The sequence below is a fragment of the Neodiprion virginianus genome, chromosome 4 (assembly GCF_021901495.1).
Source record: "Neodiprion virginianus isolate iyNeoVirg1 chromosome 4, iyNeoVirg1.1, whole genome shotgun sequence".
Taxonomy (NCBI): domain Eukaryota; kingdom Metazoa; phylum Arthropoda; class Insecta; order Hymenoptera; family Diprionidae; genus Neodiprion; species Neodiprion virginianus.
In genome coordinates, this window is record NC_060880.1 from 36043940 (window position 1) to 36065671 (window position 21732).

Genomic DNA, 21732 nt, shown 5'->3' on the forward strand with positions numbered 1-21732 from the left:
GATTGTTCCGGGGGAGTTCGTCCTGCAGGGTGTAACACGCGGTGTAGCGGCGGTATTCCATTCCTCTAGCCCGTTACTTTCTCGGCTGTCGTAGTCGAGCTACGCTCCGAGTAAACAAGAAACTGCAACGACGATGTTAACCAGGTTCCGTAATTGCGTGGCCGACGGTGTCTCCCCGCCTGTCTGGCGAGAGATATTTCTCCGAGAGAGCGAATATTCCGACGGAAGGTCGCATTCCGCCCTTATGAGCCCCCGGGTCCGCCCTTGACGAAATATGTGCCGCGCCTCCTCGCCTCCCGGCCGCGAGGATCCTCCGAGGAGCGGAAAACGGCGGAGAATGAGCTCTCCTGCATCTTACCACTCCGTACGCGGCGGCCTAGTAAGATTAACTTTTAAAGTGCTTTAAGAACCGCCCGAGGCTCTTGGGTTTATTACTCAATTCGGATGATGGACGAACTGGGCGCAGAAGCCCAACTGCAATCCAAGAGTCGGCTTCGCCCTCCTTCCTCCTTGCCGGCTCATCTACGAGAGATCGGGGGGAGGGGGTGGAGGGCACCCCTTGCCGCAAATTATACGAACTCCGTAGATGGGTAAAGAGGCATTTCGAATTCGGCGAAGCACCCCGTTTCTAAACGGATCTTCGAACCTGATATTATGTGCCCTTCGAGGTTGAACACGTTCAAAAAGTGCTTGTATTAAAGGACGTCCCATTTAAAAGGAGTCATTCGAGTATCTCGAAGACTAACGATCTCATCAAAAAGTTTTCCGAGACAAAAGTTATCGAGTTTCAAGGATCGGGACTTAAAATTCCAATATCAGTTGTGCTCGCGAAGTGGGCCGCTATCGAGAATATTTTTTTCAAATCGAGCAGCGCCGTTTTCATGTTTATTTTTCTTATCCATGTAAAAAAAACTTGTAGCTTATTCGTTCATTTATCAATTTACACTCTGACGATTTTCGGCTGAGATTCAAAACTGAAGCGACCAAAGTTCGAAGAAAACTGAGCTTGTTGATTTCAAAAAATAGCCGTTTTCCCGTTTTCTATCTAAAAAAGAAAAAAAAATCGCACTCAACAAGCAGATGACATTTTCTTAGAGACGCAATTTCTTCACTCATCGATTCGTCGTCCTCAGATTTCTCAAAACTTTGCATGGTTAAAATGTAGCTGCATATTCTTTGGATGAAAAATGTGAAAAAAAGAATCCAATAACAAACTTACAGTTTGTGGTAATACAAGTAGATAACTCAATGATTATTATAGTCTTGAACGGGATGATCGGTAAATCTAAACAAATCGATTCACGGAACGTGGAATTAACTGCATCGGCATCTCCGTTCCAGTAACTCGAAGAGAGGATTACTGATCCGACACGGTGCGATGTCCGGCCGAATATGCTTCAGTACTCATGCACCGGATTACGTCCCAGTGAATTGGTTCCCGACGCTCGGCTGCTTTCATCGGCATCGATACGCTGCAAGGTAACCATAACGATGTTTCACCCGGTCGCAAGGAGTCGACGTGCAATTTTGCGGGGTCTTTCAAGGGCCGAAAGACGCGCAACCCTCGCCCCTTGTCTTGAGACGTTTAACGCCGTCGTCTGCCGTCGTCGGGTTTCGGGATCACCCGCGTAAGGTAAACCACCGGGACGGAAAAGGGTGCACCCCATTCAGAGCGACGGGGGCAGAGGGGGGTTGCTGAAGTTTATTAAGATTGAGGACTTCATTCGCAGTAATTCCAGGAGAGTGTACCTCATCCTCCAACGCCACCTTTTCGCGAAGAGCAGCAGAGAGAGACGGAACGCATACCGAGGCTTGCAAGCTTCTCTCTACGTTTTATTCTACTCATCCAGTGTCGGCACGCCGCCCCTGAGCAGCAGCAGTAGCAGCAGCCTCCGGCGTTTACAATTATTATACGCGGAAGCTAAGATATTAAAACCCTATGGTGACAAGCCGCCCTTCCGCTTTTACCCTCAAAGCCGGAGGACTCGGTCTAGCCTAGACTTTGGATTGTGTACCAAAAGTAAAAAAAGTCAGGGGTAAAAGCACTGTTGGCGGAAAGGGAGGAGACATTTTTCTACTCAGAATCACAGGGGTCCAACACCGTTTATGCAATGACGATTAATAAGATCGAGGGGAAATTTGCGGTGATTTGTTTTAACCGTCGGTATTCAGCGGATATTTTTGGGGCTCGTGTCAATCTACGAAAATTTCCAACACGACGAATTTTGACGGGAAGAAACGGGCTGCCTGTTGGAATAACCGCTCCGCATCGTGCGTCATAATTATCGGAGCATGGCTTAAACTGCAAGTGGGAAACTTCGCGGTTACGATCAGGCCGAGCCGTAAGTGGCAATGCTAGTTGGTAATGGCCGGTGTGTCATTGTGCAGAACCGGGAGAGCCGAAAGCTCGTTTGTAGCGGGGCCAATTCGCGGAAGCTGCCCCGGCTGGCTTCGTATTTATAAGCGAGGGTGCGGGGGGCACTAAATTCTAATAAGTGGGCGGAGGAGCAGGTCGAGTTTTAAGTGATATTAATTGGCCGACTTTGTATCGGGGCTGCTGGAAATGCAGCCGATGGTAGACGGTCGTAATCCGAGGTTCGGGGGGCGATTGCTTATTGGGTACGTAAGGCGGACATTTTTATTGCTCGCGAGAATATTCATTACTTTACGGTAGCGAATGATGTTTAATTGGCTTCCATCGCGCGATCAGTCAGTTTCACGAGGAGGGGGCGGATTATAGGCATCTGTAAAATCCTCCGCGGGGATGACGCGCCGACTTCTTTATCCTTGATACGCGGGAGGTCGAAGGGTAATTATTGTGCGCGAGAATTGGGGAACAAGGCTGCAGTAGCGGGCGGCGATAAGACGCGAATTTTCGCATTTCACGGAATTATCGTAAACTTGTGATTTCAAGACTTTAGAAGGAGAGAAGGAACGACGACGACGACGACGACGACGCGGACTGCCTGCTTTACAATTTCTCTTCAATTGTTAAACGCGCTGAGGGTTGGCTTCTAATCTTTCTTGGCAGGGAACAGCTTACGCCTCGCTCAACGGCCCCTGAGCAGTTGATAAGGAGTGGAATAAAAGAATATCAAAGAAAGTGAGGCAGTGAGGAGAAGGAGAGATTGAAGAAAACGGGAAACCGAAATGAAGACGGATGAAAGTATACAGAAACATTCTTTGCCGTACCTTACCTATTGTTCGACAAAAATTGAAACGCCATATAATAACGATATTTTGCTGCAGTGTGTTAAAAAAGACGTCGAGCACTTTCCGTTATATACTGGTTTAAAATAACGTTCAAATTTTCACCCTGAAATTTTCTTTTTTTTTTTTTTTTTTTGAAAACATCGTTGTACATACGCTATAACGTACGATTTTCTCTAATTTTCTTTTATTCCACCTCGTAAGAATTACAGGAATAAAAGATTAACAGACATTAAGATCCGTGGCAAAGTCCTTTGACAAACGGTGGAACAAACGTAGCGATGATTCGCCCGAAGCGATAAGAAGAAAAAAAAAAAAAAAAAAAAATCCGTCAACGGAACAACTTTTCATGTACCGTGAATATTCCAACCACCGTGAAAAGTTGCGGTCTATAGCGTTAAAATTTCAACAGAGGCGACGTAAAGTCTCAAAGGCGAAGCTAGGATAGTGTAACGTTCTTTGAGAGCTTCGTAGAATGTGTCCTTTGCAGTTTGGCTGCTTTTATTTTCCATTAGCGTAAAGCCGACGCGACGCCTTCCTTTGTGAAACGGTGGCGAAAAGTTGCCGCGCAGCGCTCGAGATACACGCGAGGTGAATGTGGCTACCGATATTCTATACAACAATTTAGGCGGCCTCCCACGCTTGTCAAACTCTTACACACGCACATACGCACGTGTAAACACCGGCTGATGAATTAGGCGAAGAAACGGGTCGGCTTAAAAGTAATAACTGTGCGTTTGCCACCAGCCGTGTCTATTTGGTGTAGGTACGTGAAATAGCCGAGGAGCGAGCGGCGACGATGATGACTTATAAAATCGAGACGGTAAAGTTTAACGTCTAACTCTGCGCGTCGTTGTTACGAGCGAAAAAATGAAGGACCAACAAGCGAGCAGGCGAGCAAAAGGCTGTGCAGGACTCCTTTCCTAACACTTTTGTTATGAAAATTTCACGAGCTCCCGCCCAAAATTATCCTCATTAAAGCGAGCCGGTTAGCTTGGAATACCCCGAAGGTAAGGTCCCATCTACCCCTCAACGAGAAACATATTCCCGGTGGATCCGGGATCCTGCGGGAACGGGGGGAGTATTTCGGTATCCGTTCCTGGGGGCCTCAATTATAAGGTACAAAGGGAAAAAACCGAAAGAGAGGAAATGCTTGCGGATGTCATTACGACGAATGTCCGAGATTCACTCATCGCCGAGGTTTAACCTACGAGCGACATAATATCCTCCGGGAATGTTTTCGTTCCTCATCACAGAGCGATGTTAATTCGAGGATTTATTTGACAGGTTCTTTGTACTCCTCGATTCGTCGGAGGATCAGAGAGACTGGATTGCTCGAGTGACGCCCCCCGGAGGACTTGGAAAAAAAGGGAAAACGAAGGGAGATAAAGAAGTGAAAAAAAAAAAAACGACTCGGGAGGTTAATCTCGCTTGCCGACTTTGGCTGCTCAAATTGGAACCTGCAGATAAAACTGACATCGAAACGGTTTTAATCACCTGTCAACGTCGAATAATAAATTGAAATCCCGCGCGACTTTTTCCAGTCTAATACAACTTCCGGCTGTCCTCGTTCATTATCCCCCCCTCACCCCTCTTCACTGATTTTCTACATCAATTAGCAAGCTCGCAAGGATCGTTATTATATGTATAGGAAAGTATTATTTATGCAGAGAATTATGTAACGGAAATGTGTCTTCCTACAAACTTACATACATATATATCACTGCCTACGGGGTATTTGCTGCAGGAGAATTGAGTACATAAAGCGTCATTTATGGCGAACAAACTGTCGGTGATACCGGGACAGTTCAATAACCCCGATATCTCCCCGAGGGTAGATCACGAATACGGTCGACGTTATAGGTGTATTATGTTTTATGCAAGAGTTGCAGACGTTGTAATACGAACGGTATCGAATTACGGGAATATCACATTTAATTGCTCCCGGTTTATGGACTCGACACCCCCCAACTGCCGCCCCTCGGCGAGAATCCATTTTTCATCATCCGATACTCAAGGAGACTCGCACTTTTTTCACGGCTAAAAATTTTCGCATCTCTGACTTCGCTATCCTCTGAATGAATAGTCTTGGCGGTTATGCCGATAATATGTCACCATTACACGTTATTCCCAGCAGCGATAATCCGAATTGAAAACCTGCTGTGAATCGAGTCTTCAATTAATTTGCGCACTATAATTGAGATCATAGGAGATGAAAAAAAAAAAAAAACACACGCACGCGCAATTTGCAGAACACATCGTGGAATAAACTGCTGACGAAACACAATTATTTCGTTGTTTGTTATTGGTTTTATAAAAAAAAAAAGAAAAAAAATTTGCGGTTTTAACTTTCTTAATTATTTTTCGTCCATTACTTTTTTCTCTATTATCAACCGATTCTCCAAACGAGTCAGAAACTATTCTTACGCCAACTTCGTACGGACATCGTTACGACAAATATCTGCACTGTGATTTCGAAGCGGTGCGAAACGAGGGTGTGATTTTCTAGGTTTCCGCGAGTGGCGTCGGTGTGGGTTTGATTTTCCGCCGTTATTGTCGGCGATATCGTTGCGAAAGGGGCGGTGCTGATGCGACCCCTGGGCGTAAGTAGATTCGTTTTTCATAAAGGTATCTGACACTATAGTTCACAGAGCGTTCGGCCGTTAGTGGACATAATCTACTTAACCTTTGTGGCGTTATACGACTCGCAACAGACTCGCCGGGTAATGCGAATTTTATTATACGACGGAGCAAATTTCGCAAAATTAAATTAAATTTTAGTATCAGGCTATTCACGCGCGCATGTATGTACGTACGTATGCGTATGTAATACAAGCGCGAACTTCCCACTTCGACCCCCGAGTCTCTTTGTCCCTTGCGGATTAAACAGGGGCAAACTTTTCCCTCCGTTGCTTCTTTTTATTCTTCCTATTCCCCCCCCTCTCGCTCTCTCTCTCTCTGCCTCTCTGTCCCTTTTGTCTTATTCTTCTTCGTCTATTTTATTTTATATTTCAGTTACGTATTTTTATTATTTTCAACGTCCGTCCTCCGAGTAAAATTTCCGCGCTTCGTTTTACCTTGACCTTAATTCTTCCGAGTATTTCGTGAAGATAAATCTATCATCTTTTCCAACGTACATGGAACGAACGGTGGATAGAGAATAACAATTCGTCTTACCGCTAAAAAATTGAATATCGTCGTGAGAGCACTTGTCCTAGTTAATTGCATAGATATCGCAAAATTGGCACCAAAAAAAAAAAAAAAGAAAAGGAATGAAAAAACCTCCCCTCACTTCAAACGCAACGCAATATAAGTATAGCGGGAGAGGTCTGCAGTTCAAAGGTTTGTCCGGATCGTTTCCACACGTTAATTCCGCTTTGTTCGACTGCCACAGTAGCTTGTTTAATTCCCTCCTCAATTCCCCATCCCATCCCATCCATCTACACGTATTTATATAAAATACATTTATCCAGCTCTGCATCGTTCGAGGGACTCGGTGTATGCATCGGTCGATGAACGGGAATGAATTTGTCAACCGATGAAAATAATCGAGCCGGAGGCAGCGATTGGAAAAAGTCCTTATGACATCAGAGCCTGGTTGTCGGCGCCACTTTATCACCACGTAACCAAAGTTTCTAATTTTAACGAAGGCGAATCGTAATTCTTGGGGTTTTTATTTAAATTTTTTTTAATAAATTAATTAAAAATAATCGATAATTCGATCAATAATCATTAGTTGGATTTTTTTCCACCAGACGACGCGCTGCAAAGTGACAATCCCGGTAGCTACGACACGTGTTTCAGTGAACGTTGTAACGTAATTTCCGACCACGTAATCCCGCAGATAAAAATCGCCGCCTTTCGATCCCTGCCATTGTTAAACTTGCAAAAATCTTCCCGGATCGCGATCAACGAACAAGACCAGCTGCAATCCGGCTGCAATCGCGTCTCTCGAGAGGGGCGGACCGAGCTTTTTGTCTCCGTTGCAGGGAAAAGCTGGGGGAGTCTGTAAATATTTGCATGCCGCAACCGGGCGAGCCGGGAGTCGGTCGAGTGGGCCTCTTCGACGGAGACAAGAACCCGGACGGTGGTCTCTTCCCCGTTCCGTCTGTATAGCCTCTCCGATGTCTGCAGACTGCAATTATAATATGCACCCTCTGTATGGATCGGCTCGCTGCAGCGTTTTATGATGGCGCTGCGGAAGATAATCATTTCCACTCGTCCCCGTCGAGGGCTTCGCGGAGCTGATTCTCGATGACACCGCGTCATCGAAATCCTCGGCTTGAACGCGGACTCGAGCCGCCCTATAATTCCTGTCGAAGGGATGAAGCGATACCTGCCCTCCTAACTCCTTGAGCTTATAGCTACGTATTTCTTATTATTTCGCTCCCTGTGCAATTGTTGCGATTTCTATTCCATCCTCCGCGATCGCTGACGGAGCAGAAACCCGAAGTGTTCAACTGAAATCGAACGAAATAATATGCCTCGATTACGTAAACGGAGAAGCAACGATTTTGGGTCAAATATTTTTTAGACTACTCTTTTAGTCTTTTCACTACCGTGTGACGAAAGGTGTTGTGCAGCCCAATTTTTATCTTCCACTTTATTTTATTACGGTTGTTCATTTATTTGGTTCGTTACGAGAAGTCTTATTTAATTTATCGTAAGATATATCGGTGATTTGTTTAAGATGTTTTCTTTTTAGTTTTGTGAATTTCTGAAATTTTCGGCTGGTTAAATCCTGGTCTTTAGTTATCTGGAAGACTTTTCCTTTCAGGTAAACTAAAGTTGCCAGAATCTCTCTGATGAACTTTTACAACAGAGGTGGAACGACTTAAATTGAACAATGAATTCAAATCAACTTTTCCAGTGAACTTGATGAAACCAGCGATATGAAATTCGTAAATAACTTTATTTATTATTCACCAAACGTCTCAATTTCCACAACATCTTTTACCGAATGCTTTCTCCCCCCTTTTCCCATCAATCCCGAGAAAAAAGCGTTGTTTACCAATCTTGAACTTATTTTCTACCAATCAAACACTCACAAATAACTCTAAATTAACTCAGAACTAATTTACAAACTGTAAACCAATGACCGAGCCTTTCCTAAACAATCAAGCGTATTGCAAACCCGCACGAAATTCATCCCCCACTGACGAGTGTTCTCCGATTGTAAAGAAGAATTTATTTCCCGCGGGAAAAATCTGTCTCTCGACCAGAGCTGCGTGCGTGTATCCAGAAATATACATATATGCATAACTGTAACTCGTTATCCGGGAAGAAAGGCTGCAGGGCGCATGTATGGTCCCTATATAGGCAAACTTTTGTCGGTCGGATTTTGCTTTTATTCAGCCACGGTACTTGTTTCATGCAAATCGGATCGCGGCGGCGGCGGCGGCGACGGAACTTTGATGCAGCCAAGCCGCATCCGCATATAGCGGGTCGGACCGCAGATACACGGACGAGAATCCGCACGGACCGTTGTACCTGGCCGGTAACTACTTTAAATTCGACCCCCGATCCCCCGCCTCCATGTTACAGGCTCCGATGGGGGTGAGGGGGGCGAACTGCTAAATTGAAAACTAAATTTTATCCCGGAGTAGCTGCACGGATAGACCGGATATGTAGGTACGTATGTAGGTACACCGGGGCATCCTGCAGGCCTGCTTACGCGGAGATTCTTACCCCGGATAAGAAAAGTTTAACAGTCAAAGTTAACCCGACTGGATCTCCAGTGCGCGTGTTTAATAAGTCAGTGTAGAGTTAGAGCGGGTTGAGCTCGGTCGATATGAGTAAATCCTGAAAAGCTTGCGTTCTTTAGTCCGAGATATCGAGCATTTTCCTTATCCTAGAGTTTGCGAAAATCGAGGCGGTATGAGGTGAAAATTGTCGCAGACGCCGCGTCTCCGTGATATTTCATTGTATATACGTGTACGCAACAACGCATCGGAAATGCACTCGAGGTAATTAAATTTTGATGCTGAGAAACGCGCGCGTCGAGACTGCAACAACGTTGGGTGAAATCCTGCAGGAATATACCGGCTACATATGATTGCTCATTGTTCGTATTCAGGGCGGCTTGTCTAGCACCCTTTGCGCCCCGACCCAACCGAATGCAAGCTGCAGTTCGCAGCTTGCTGGTTACAGGCTGAAGCAGTAGCGGCGACGCTTCAACACCCGGGTCGTCAAATGCGAAGCCAATTACGAACAGAGCCCTTAATTAACAGGGACGACGACGACGACGAGCGTCGGCCTACCATTTGCAGATAGCTTGTTCCTCTGTAATAGAGTCGAAGTGCGGGGCTTCGAAAGTTTTTTTTTTTTTTTTTGAATCGCTGCACAGATTCAACAACTGGTTGGTGAATTTTTGAGCGACCTGAACGAGGAGAGGCAATTTGGTGCGACGGTCGAGGTGTATTTACATCAGGGATGGGCAGCCTTGAAGTACATTTGTACTTGAAATACCCTCAGTAATTAAGAAGTAGGCTATACTGGTGTTCGAAATGTCGAGTTCTGATGCACTTCGCACTGTGTGAAATACAAAATACCAGGCACAAATTTATTTCCTACTTTTTGAAATAGAAAATACTAATTAAAGGTGTACTGTTGATGTAGAACCTTACATGCTGATTCAGGATCTTGTGACGTTCTTAAATACCTGAAGAATATTTTGTAGGGGAAAATTATTACGTGTGTACTTGAAATAGTACAGTAATAGTTGCAACGTAAAGTTTTGGAAAAAATTTGTTCATTTTCTGAAACATACAACGGTAAAAATAAGAATGAAAAAAAAAAAAATTATAAGAATGATAAAGAAGAGGCTTCAAGTTTCTTTGGCAAATATGATAAACATCGGAACTATAATCTCAAATTTTATATACATCAATGAAACAGCTGCTGGGATGACCGATATAACGGCATAAATTTATATGATAACGATGTTTAGAAGAGAAAAATGCCTTTGCCAACTCGGTCTATTTTTCGATTTATGTACTTTGTAATTACAACATTGACAAGTACCAAGTACCTCAATACCGTAGTAGTTTGAAAGTACTACAATTATAAATTACAAAGTACATCAGTGTTCAATACTTGTTACACCGCTTGATAAAAAATCCATCTGTACTGGGTAATTGATAATTAGATCGGTACTAAGTAATTTTTTACTTCTCTACTTTGGACTTGAAAACTACAAACGTGCTCATCTCTGATTTATATAACCGTGAGTAAGTTGACTTGCGATGCAGATGCTGAATTCAATTATACAGTTGAACAGTAATCGGGGTCCTTTCACGGGTGTTAATCGGGATCGAGATCCGTGCGAACGAAATATTCACGTCTCAATTGAGAAATCCTAAAATCCAGATTTCTCCAATCAGGCTATCTTTACAGTGCGTTGTCTTATACAATTATACACTTGTCGAGTTGAGGTTCGATTGATTTCAAGCGGCGTTTCGCAGAGCGGCAAAATAAACGAATGGTAATTGCCGGCAGCTGCTGAAGAAAATCCGTGCAACTCGATCTCTAATTAACAGAGCCGTGCTGTCCTCGAGTGAGAATTGCAGATGTCTTCGCGGAGCAAAGTGACTGAGGCAGATGATTCCGTACCCATGTTGGATTTGGCAAATTGTTAATAGCATCTCGAGAGTCGAGTAGTACTACTCCGTATGTGCAGAAAACTTGAGGTGTAATAGAGCATCAACTTGGCACAGGATCTGCACGCTGCTGTGGAAACTGATACGAACTTGCAAGGCAAACTATCGTTGCAGTTTAACGCTGCCAACACTTAACATAAACACGAAACACAAGAGGAAGAAGCTTCGAGTTTCGCGTGGATTTAAACGCCGGTTAGTTATGGGATGGTGACTGAGAATTCGGTCGAAAGGTGGGCCGATTTTTCAAGTCCATCTTGGAGAGTCTCGGGCGTCACTTTTTCGTCAGGTTTAACCGTCGCCGATGACGCGTCTGGGCGACAATAGAGTCGGAAAGTTTACCGCGATCGTTATTCACATCTGCGGTAAGGGTGAAACAAGACGGTAAAAAGCCGGGGTGACTGATCGTCGTTGGTAAATGGCGAGTGAGAGGTTGAGAAGCTCGAAAGTTGCCAACTATAAAAGTTGTTCCGTTCGTGGTTTTTCTGGTATATCGAGAGATGTATGAGGATGAAATTTCGCCGAACCTCTCGATGAAAGGGGATCAGCGAAGCGCTGGGAAAAGAAAAAGAAGAAGGAGAATAAGACGGAGTTCGAGCCCTTTTCAATTAAGTCGACCGGCCAAAAGCACGCGGGAAGCTTGCAGGCAGCCCGGGAGTCAACCTTGATCGTCGAAGGGTCATAAAAGGACAGTTAAAACTTGCCCACTAAAATTTCGCCGTGGTTATAGACGCCGGATCACATCGGTCCCTGTATCTACAGCCGTTTAACTACGGGCTAGGTTCACACGGCGCCCTGAACCCGCAGACTGACGATGGCTGGTTTCATGGTTTCCGCGGTTTTTGTGGTTTCATAAAGCTCTGCTCCAGAAATTACATCCCTTCCCTTCCCTTCCCTTCCCCTCCGAGGTTCTGACTGATCACGGGAACGAACCTGCTGCTGCTGCTTCGTCGGCGAAAAATATCGTCCATGTTGCAAAAGGTGAAAATAAATACATGTACACGGTATGTAACGGGACAATCTCCTGAAACTTAAAAATCTCAAACTATTTTTGCCGGCGATGTGGTTTGTACGAATTTTCGAGGTTAGAATCTCAAATAATTGAGGTATTAACTTGGAAAGGTTTCGAAAGCATTTGTTATTGAGTCGGAAAGTTGATTCTTCAAAGAACGGTCGGAATTTTAATTTAATGCTTAGGCTCTTTGAAAATTCAAACTTACACATTTTGCGTAGGTCATCCCGCCTGCGTCGCAGACAAAAATATCGCTGCGGGAAGATTTCGCCGACCAATGAGATTGAATTATTTGGCGCATGCGCGGCTGATTTTTAATTTTTTTTTCCTTAAACTCGCTATCGTTTTTTCGTTCAAGTACCACAGTAAAAAAAAACCCACCACGATGCACTTGCATATTATATTATATTTTATTAAACATTATACGTATATATATATATATATATATATATATACATATATGTGTAAAAGTACATACTTCCTGAAGTTTCGTGGAAATTTTTATCGTCCAAACGTGAATGCCTCGGGGGCGTTCGCCGTTATTATACGCGGTTTCGTAATTACGAAAAGTTCCCATGATCCGACTGACGCGCGACGGCGTCGACCTTTGCTTGATCATCGATCGATCGGTAAACTTTTACGAGCTCTTCAACTTTCATATATTAATAATGTACTCGTGACACAGCTGGAACGAGAGACAAGAGAGGAATAGTTCGACGGTCTAGTTGAACCACGGTCACAGAGTTTGATGAAAGCTCGTCTCTTCCTCTCTCTATTTTTACACGGTTCAATTTTAAACTGAAACGCCGTTATTCCCTGGCAATATGCAATATCGATGTAGCTGCTACACCGCATCATGCGGGAAAGGCAGTTCGGTATCGGTGATCACTTGGTGTAATTGATCGATCGCTCTGCAAACTGCGCGTAATGTATCGGGAGAATTCAGTGCGCGCTGCAGCGATCGAGCAATTTCGGATCGAGATTTGTCGCGACTAATTTAGTCTCGCACAGCCTGATGGTCGCGGGAATGAATTTCAAACTTCCTCGTTACGGTGTCTGAAGTTTTTTTTTTTTTTTTGTTTTTTGTAAATTTCTTTTTTATTTGTTTTTGCGCGTTTTTTTTTCACCCGTTACAGAGGTTGACGCGTGGCTCATCAATCAACAAACAATTCCCCTACATCAGCGGCATCTTTGCATCCGTGCAAAAACTATCGTAGGCATACAACCTTCTGTAACTTGGTAGCTTATGTATAGTACATACTTGTCTGTATACGTATAAATGTATATAGGTATGTACGACAATGGAAAGTTTGCCCTTTGTCACTGCAGCGGAAAGAGGGTGCAGTACAGACGCGATGTAAAGACAGGAAAGTATAGACAATGTCGGCAAAAATTGACACGTAGTCACTGCCATTATGTCTGAAAGGTGATCGTAGATCCAGCGATTCATGTGCCGGCTGAAATCGTCGCTTGCAGATATGCGTAGATGTATATTATGCATTTGGAAAGATGATTTTTGGGTGCAGAAAAATTCAGAAATGTAAACACTGCATGCGGAATTCCAATTCAATCGCATTGATTTCGAGTGGCTTCCATCAATTTACAATGTTCGTCCTGACGGGCAATGATTTCCGAGTGTCCGAGGCGATTTTCAGTGATTTCCGGATTGAATGGAATCACAGGAAATTGAAACAAAACGCTCCAGGGATTATCCGGAGTGCCGGAAAATGATTAGAAGCAAATGAAAATTACTCGGTAAGCTTGAAGTCAACGAATTATCATCTGCGATCAGCTTAAGATATTTTTGTAAAAAAGCTCCTCACTCGGTAGAATTGTTTTTCATCAATGGAAGAGAGTAGAATTTGACCAGAATCTGTTTACAAATACACACTATGGAACTTTGTTCGGTCATTCTGTAGGTCTGGGACGATTCCCGGATCCGAGTTGTAAAAGCAATGGGAGAAATGGAAGGGGAAAAGACAGGGAGAAGGGCTGAATTTCAGAAACGGAGAGGCATCGGTGACTGCGCCGCGCATGGAATCTAGGAGTAGAAAGAAAGCGAGTAATACGAAGATAGCGAGGTTCGAAGAGCGGATAAACCGAGTGCAGCAGAAGCTCTTGCGGGAACGGAATTGCACGAGTTAAGTCCGCGACAGGGTTACATGTGCCGCAGGAGATGATTCTCCTCCTGCGGCAACATTGTGGAACAGGACTCTCGGGAGATCCGGGATCCGCGGGAGATTGATATCCCGTAATCGCTGGCTCGAAAGCGGCTTTTGCCAAGTACCTACCAAATGAGCCACCACGTTGCAGATGTCAAGCAGAATGGCCTCGAGTCTCCGTTCAATTTAAAGCCGAAGCTGGATCAGTCGGCCGGGCATAAATCTGTGAGCCAAAAATCGGAACATCTCCCAAGGAACCTGACGGGGGAAAAAGCTCGACTAGAAAAGAGCGCTTTATGCACCCCCGTAAACGGATGTTCGAAGAATTTGACCGAGGTCCATCCAGCGTCCGCTGCCGGGATCGCTGAAATATCTTTACTACCTTATTCATGACTAGAGCGAAGGATTCCCGGGTGCGAAGGATCAGGAATAGAGCTGGGTTTTAAAGGGACGGGCGACAGGATTGAAAATCCCTAAAATTCCCGGAAAGTCGCGGCTCGATGGTCGGCGGTAGCCGTTGATCGCCACTTTCCTTTCATTCCGTGGAAGTTTTTCAGCTTTTCGAACGATGCACGGGACTCTCTCTCTCTCTTCGTACCTCGGAACCGAGGTAACGAGTCGAGAACCATAACGACGTCCGGTGGCGATCGGTACGTTGTTCCGTGCGTTTGAAAATATTTTTCCGTCTTGCTTCGGTGCGTCCTTTGATAAATTCGAGCCGTTCGCAGGAGGGAGGAAATTACCAGCAACGAAAGACGGAGGCCATTTTGCGACGGGAACAAAAGACGCGTATAAGAAGCTTTATCTTCGGTTTGATTCCGCAGCTGGCTCTCGTCCGTAGAAAAAACGACGTCGAGAACGCCGGCGTCAAGTGTGCTTTAATTTTATTGGGACCGACGCGTTTTAAAGGACCTTAAAAGCCGGCGGACCGCATACTTCGAGGACCTTGACGTGAAGGATTCGGCAATAAAACGCGTGTCCTTTGGGCGTCATAAATCCCCCGTACAAGGAACCCTGCTCACTTCTGGTAAATGGACCCCAGAATTTTCCGCCTTTCCGTCAATTCGTAGAACGCGGAACGTCGCGTTGACCGTCTTATTTGGATCTATATAATTGATACCCGCGCCGTCATAGTTTTTTCTACTATAAAGGTACCCGGAAAAAGGAAGAGAAGAAAATAGAAGCCGCGCCTTAATTTCAGCGAGAAGTTTCTTTCCACGCTCCAAGGGTGAAACGCTCTCACTGCAATAAAGGGCGTCCTCGCCCTCGGCGGCTGGTCTGTCAGAGAAATGAGAAGATTGAGAAGGGCTCAGCGGCGTCGCATCTATCCATATATACCACCATATAGTGCGTGTACACATAAGCACACACGGTGCGTCTTGTGGGCGTTGATGGTTGACGCGGTTTTACTATACTGATATATCATCGCCGCTTCCTAAACCCGGACAATTTATTATCACCTGCTGTACGCGCTGTCATTAATAACAATAAGAAAAAGGCCGCCCACGCGTGGCAAATATATACTATTATAAGCGTATAGTCGTGTAATTTTTCTCGAGCAGTATTATTATATTATTAGACTGTTTCAAGCTGGGGCGATATTACTTTTCAGCTGCTTGTTATTCTTGCTCGAACAAGGAACAAATAATCCTCCCAACAAAGTATAAACGAGACTTTTGGTTCATCTGAGACTGAACTTGACCGTCCAAGTGTTTCGTCAAAAAAAAAAAAAAAGAAAAAAAAAAAAGAACGATGAATGTAAAATTACGCTCCAATCCGAAAGATTTCACACAATACGGGTCAAAGTTCAAGTGGACTGGAAAAGGAGCATTCAAACCACATCGCAGACCCGTAAAACTGTAGGTCACCCGGTTTGTTCGCGTGAGCTGGCCGTGAGGGATATACGAGGATGAAATCCCAGACTTAGGGGACCTGCGGAACCTTATCTGAGGAGGTCCTGAATCTGTCCAACCGATACCACATACTTACCTATTTTGATAAGACTGCCGGGGAATGACGTCGTCCGGAGTAGAGTTGGATTTCTTACCGAGAGGAAAATAAGTGAAAATTTTCGGGGTTCATCGAAGCGGTCGTAGTATATACGTAGGTATGTACCCGGCTTACAAGAGGCGAACCAATTTAAACAACCCGGGGAGTCCGAACCTCGGCGAGGCTTATATGCGATCCGAAAAATACTTTATTATACGCCCTTTTGGTCCCTTTCATTTCTTCGCCTATTTCCCGTTTATCCTTTTCTTAAGGGGTGTTCCAATTCTTTCCGAGGCGAGGAGTTCGCCTTTCGAGTTTCCCTCTATTACTCGATTTTCAATTTTTCTTTACGGTCGAAATGAATAATGAACGGGGTACTTTGTCAAAGATGTGTGAGTAGTCCTGTTTCTCGTAGAATTTGTATAACTAATTTGAAAAGAAGAAATGAGTAAACAGATAAACATAAAAAGTAAAATAAAGAAAGGAAGAGGAAAGAACGAGAGCTTTCGTTCAAACGCAATTGAAGCGAAACATGAATTTTCGTTTTCGCCAGGTGATTTATATATATATATATACACATTTAAGCGTGAGGGAACTTGCAAAGATTCGACCCATCGCCGGGTTTCCGGTGTCATTGAAAACTGTATAAAGCGACCGATGGAACGGATAAAAGCTCGTGAAAAAACGCAAAGCTGAAAAGCGAGGCAGTGAACAACGTCGACTCGCGCGATCTCGGGATGTGGGAATCTCGGTGAATTTGACCTTTGACAATGAGGTAGAGAGATCGGTCGCACTTATATGTGTAAAAAACCCCTTTTGTTAGGCCGTTTTATTCAACAATGAAAACGAATTATCATATCTCTCTCTCTCCGGCGTGTTTCGGCGTTTTTTCTTTCCGTCGTTCCAGCCTTCAGGGGAACATTGAAAAATATAAGAGAGGTGGATAATTTTTCTACAGGTGTTGGAGACGCTTGTACTTAAATCCGCAATTTTAGGTATAATCGAGAATAAAAATCAAAGAAGGCTATCAAAAACCCGCGATTTTGTTTCATGGTTCTATTGCAGCGTTCTCTCGCTGACAATCGAAAAATGTAGTTCTAGGTAGAAAATGAAAATTAGTTTTCTAGCTGTTACCGGAAAGTCTAGTATCCGTTACTATTCTTTCTCGTTACGATCGCGGTTGCGAAAATTTAATGCTCGTGCAACGATAAATTGACGTTAAAGCCTTGTTTAACTAAAAAAGTAGAGTAAACCTAAGAAACTGATTTTGCGTTGCAATTACCAAAACAAGATCGAAAATCGCGCAAAATGGTTAGGCGAACCTCGTTTTTCGTAATTCCAACAATATTCAAACAGTTTTTTCTAACGATACTTGCCTTTTCTAGTTACCGTAACGAATGAAATTTTCCAACACGGCATTTGATCCTGCGGAAAAAGGGGAAATTCCGTATCAACGACAAAATTCGACTGATTGTGAGTCTGTTTGATGGACGTATAGATACATTTACTCGTACTTTTTCCCTCTTTTTCTCTTTCCCTGCAGCGGAAAGCACGAATTCGCTAATATTGCTCGGCGCGATAGAACAAAGAAGAATAGCTGTGAGGAGAAAAGCACGCACTCCTCGTGTAGGCGTAAAAAAAAAAAAAAGAAAAGAAAAAGAAAGTAGAATCGAAAAGTAGAATAGGAGGGAGAGAAAAAATGGTAAAAACTGCAGCAGCGAGTATCGCGAGAGGAAAAAGCAAGAGTAAAACTTCTCCCTCGCTTTCCAAAGCTCTCTTCAGAAAGAAGAAAACACCCTGCGCTTGCACACGCTCGACGCGGCGGTACGAAGACAAAGAACGGATGCGCGCTTGCATTCGAAACAAGGGTCGCTTACGTTCGCCGTTTGAATGGAAGGATGGACAGGGTTTAAAGCGGGGGTGGAAACACGGGGAGGGGTTTGTTATTCAACTTATGAATCGAGGCAGCGTTGATCCGAGACAACGAGCTTTTAGCGAGCTGACGAGCTGGCTGCATGTCTCCTCGGAGAAGGCCTTAGCTTTTTCCAATGTAAATTGGAAAAGCAGCCCCCATTATGAAATGATTTAAATGCATTGCTTTTCCCAAGGAGAGTTATATGCGCAGGTACCCAAGCGTTGTATATTCGTAATATGGATAACGGAATATAACGTACACAGAGGTACTTAGAGCTTAAAACTTGAAGCTTCTGCGGGGCGTTGTTTGCTTATTAGGTATATATATATATATATATATATATATATATATATATATATATATATATATATATATATATATCTTAATATATATAAATCTCGTGTCACGATGTTTGTCCTCAATGGACTCCTAAACCACTTAACCGATTATAATAAAATACGCACACCATGTGCAGTTCGATCCAACTTGAGAGATAGGATAGTTTAAATCTCAAATTATAGTCGCAATTTTAATTTATTGCTAATTATTTGTCTGTTATTATTCGACAGTCACAATTATCTGTTAACTCCAAATGATTCTAACAGATGTCGATACCTTTCGACTGGGTTGAGTAAGTAATCAATAGATGGCGCTGCTATGGTAAATCTACGAACGTGTCATATAAGCTACACTAGCAACCCATCCCGGCTTCGCACGGGCATATAATAATATAATAAAAGAAAATACACAATGTTTACAGTGAGTTTCTAGAAAAATAACATTTATATTATTACTTAATATTATTATATGCCCGTGCGAAGCCGGGATGGGCTGCTAGTATATATATATATGTGTGTGTACGCGATAGTTCTCTTCAGAAACAGGTGTCGCAGACGAACGAACCGTTAGTTTTGATCTTCGTCATTCTTCTCGTCAAGCTTTCGCGCTCCGCGAGTCTCCCAGTGTTATTCTGAATTTCCCTCCCCCGTGAATCGTTTCTCCTCGTCGTTAAGTCAGTAACGAACGGATTACGTTTCTCGCGTCTGCGAATTGTCTGCATCGCACGAGTATTTCTCGTTTTCCCCTGCAGGCTAGTTTAGCTCTGTAATAGTCACCGGATACCTTCTCGGTACTGCGTAAGCTGAGATGACTGTAGCATTCTCGGAGTTAGAGGAAACGTTAGACTAGGCAAGCAGGTGTTCTCAACTTCACGAGGTACGTGCAATATTACAGTCGACACCCGCGGCTTTCTCTCGGAAGTAATTTTACCCCGAATTCCCGGCAACCCGAGTCAAACCGAGGAGGAGTAAGAAAAAAAAACAAAAATTAAATAAATAAAAAGTGATAAAAAATTAAATGAAATGAAAAGAATTTGCACCCTGTTGAGGAAATTAAAATTAGGGTTTCAAATTGTTACCGTTTATTAATAAAAACACAATATAACGCGCGATCTCCGAATTTCGGTAAATAACCAACAGCGATATGAACATTTTTTCCAAGAAGCAATATATACGCGTTAACATGTAATATAATATTATACGTACATACGTACATATATGTATATACAATACATCTCATCTCTCGCTCTGTATTACCAAGTTATCTCGCGACTCTCCTGCTGTTCACCTAATAACTCGAGGTCGTAAAAAAATGCTCATTTTATATTGCAATTAGCTTTTCCAAGTTGCTTGTCTGTGTTTTTTTTTTTTTTTTTTTTTCACCATGCTTTTCCTTCTTTTTTCAACTCCCCTCTCTTTCCCGTCGATTATTCTCTCCACCGTTGTGCATATACAATATAATTTATACGCAAGGGGAGAATATTTTTAATTCGAATCACGGGGTCGCGGTTTATTAATCTATAGTATTGCTGAATTTATTATTTCTCCACGCAGGCCACGCGGAAATTTCACCTCCCGCCGGTTTTTTTATTTTTTTTTTTTTTTTAGGGAAATAAAAACGGGAGTCGAACTTTTGCAATTCGTTTCTCGAGTCTGCTCTAGGATTCACTCTGAGGGTCGTCTCACACTCCAAAAGTCCGAAACTTGACTCTGCCACGACTAAACTATATAAAGTGGTATTTTCTATGCAGTGAATTTCGTTAGTTGATAAAGTTGACGTACGAATCAGTTGAGAAACAGTATTAATCGGAGAAAATTAATAAATTCCAGAGTTCAATTATTTGGAACATTCCAATGAAAAAAGCTTTCCTCAAATTTTCGATATCTTACGTAAGTTTGCGTTACTAAAATTTGTTGGAGAAGTTGTTTCGCCGCAAATAACGTTGTTACTGGATGGATTTCAACCGGTTTTTTTCTCTTTTTCTAACGTTCAAACAAATAATTTTCTCCCTCCCTCATTTCTCGACCACCTGACCTAATCTCTCCGGCCCTTGGCGACCGAAGTATAATAATAACCAGCTCGAGAAAAAAAGTTCCGTGCAGTAGTTTCCCGTGATACTTTGGTTTTCCTGGGTCCGAAACCGGCGACCCTGCAGTCTTCGACCTCGTCCTCATCCTCACCCTCATCTCCGCCCCGTCTTCGTGCCAGGTCGTTGTCTTCGGGAGTCGCATCGGATCACGTGGGATTACTCCCGAGGAGGCTAATCAACCAGATTGCCGGCAATTTGCCACCCTTATCTCCCCCTTCACCCACCCCGACATCGCCCTTCGGGCTCCATTTTGAATCTTGAAATTGGTATGCCGGGATTTTTCTAGTCGCGGAATTAGTTCCAACAAGGAGTTAAAATGCATGCAGTAAAAACATCGACTTCAAGCAAGGAATGTGCAACGCATCGTTGGACGCGCGTCTTCGGAACTAGTGTTAAAAAGTTCTTCAATTTTAGGTATTTCGCAAATTCGGCGACGACTGGTTTCAAGCTACTTTTCTGTACTACGAATTACTGTACAGATTATATAATATGCTGGGCTCGAGACATTCCGCGTTCAACGAGAGGTTGCTATTTTGTATCGTTAGAAATTTGTTAGAAGTTTTCAACTCACCCACGCTGTTACTGGCGAAATTTAGATCCTTACCTAGAACAAGCAAGAGAAAAAAATGTTTATTAGAGCACATCGGGTACCCGTATCTAAAAAATTTCTAAATTTGGTTGCGGTGGACGTGAAACTGTGACTTATAAACTGCATGGATAACGAATGAAATTTATCGTCAAGGTTCTATCGTCAGAGGAGTAAAATGCTGTCCAGTTTCACGCAATTTAAGGAAATGTTATAGTCAGTACCTTAAGCGACCGAGTAAAATTGCACATAACTCGATGCTATTACTCGTGCTTACGCAACACTGATGCAAAAAAGCTGTGAAAAACGGCATCCTAGACACAAGGCCAATAAAATTGTCAGAAATTTTTTTTTACGTCGTACGAAAATAACACCAGTAAACGTATAAACATTACAGTTGCGTGAGACAAGACTTTTTTTTTTCTTATGTATTTGTATTGGTGATGCGCAGGCGTGGATAATTATTATACTCAAATTAAGTGAAATTTTACTCGGTCGCTAAAGACTAACTGTGGCATCCCCTCAACTTAATGTTGTAAACATGTTATAGATATACAGGGTAGTCTTTTTAACCGTCCCAGGTAAATATCTTGGAAACTAGAAGAGATACTAAAATTTTTGAATTAGCCTTCAAACGCTCGATCAGCCGTTCATAGTAAAAATATGTCTTTTTTTATCAATCAACCCACTTCGAAATCCTCTACATTTGAATCAAACTTTTTCCCGTATGTTTTCTAGTTTTCGAGATATAGCCTGGAGTGATTAAAAAAAAAAA

At 43.3% G+C, this 21732-nt stretch overlaps 1 protein-coding gene across 5 annotated transcripts in view; it reads right to left on the bottom strand.

Moving 5' to 3' along the window:
- LOC124302321 (agrin-like) overlaps nucleotides 1-21732 on the bottom strand; it is a 290584-nt gene that overhangs the window by 106864 nt on the left and 161988 nt on the right. For 3 of the 5 annotated variants that reach the window (XM_046758372.1, XM_046758371.1, XM_046758369.1), the window contains exon 4: nucleotides 20943-20975. The exons of the other annotated variants lie outside the window; for them this stretch is intronic. In XM_046758372.1, the coding sequence (XP_046614328.1) occupies nucleotides 20943-20975 (33 nt within the window). The remainder of the gene's footprint in view (nucleotides 1-20942; nucleotides 20976-21732) is intronic. 5 annotated transcript variants of the gene reach the window in all.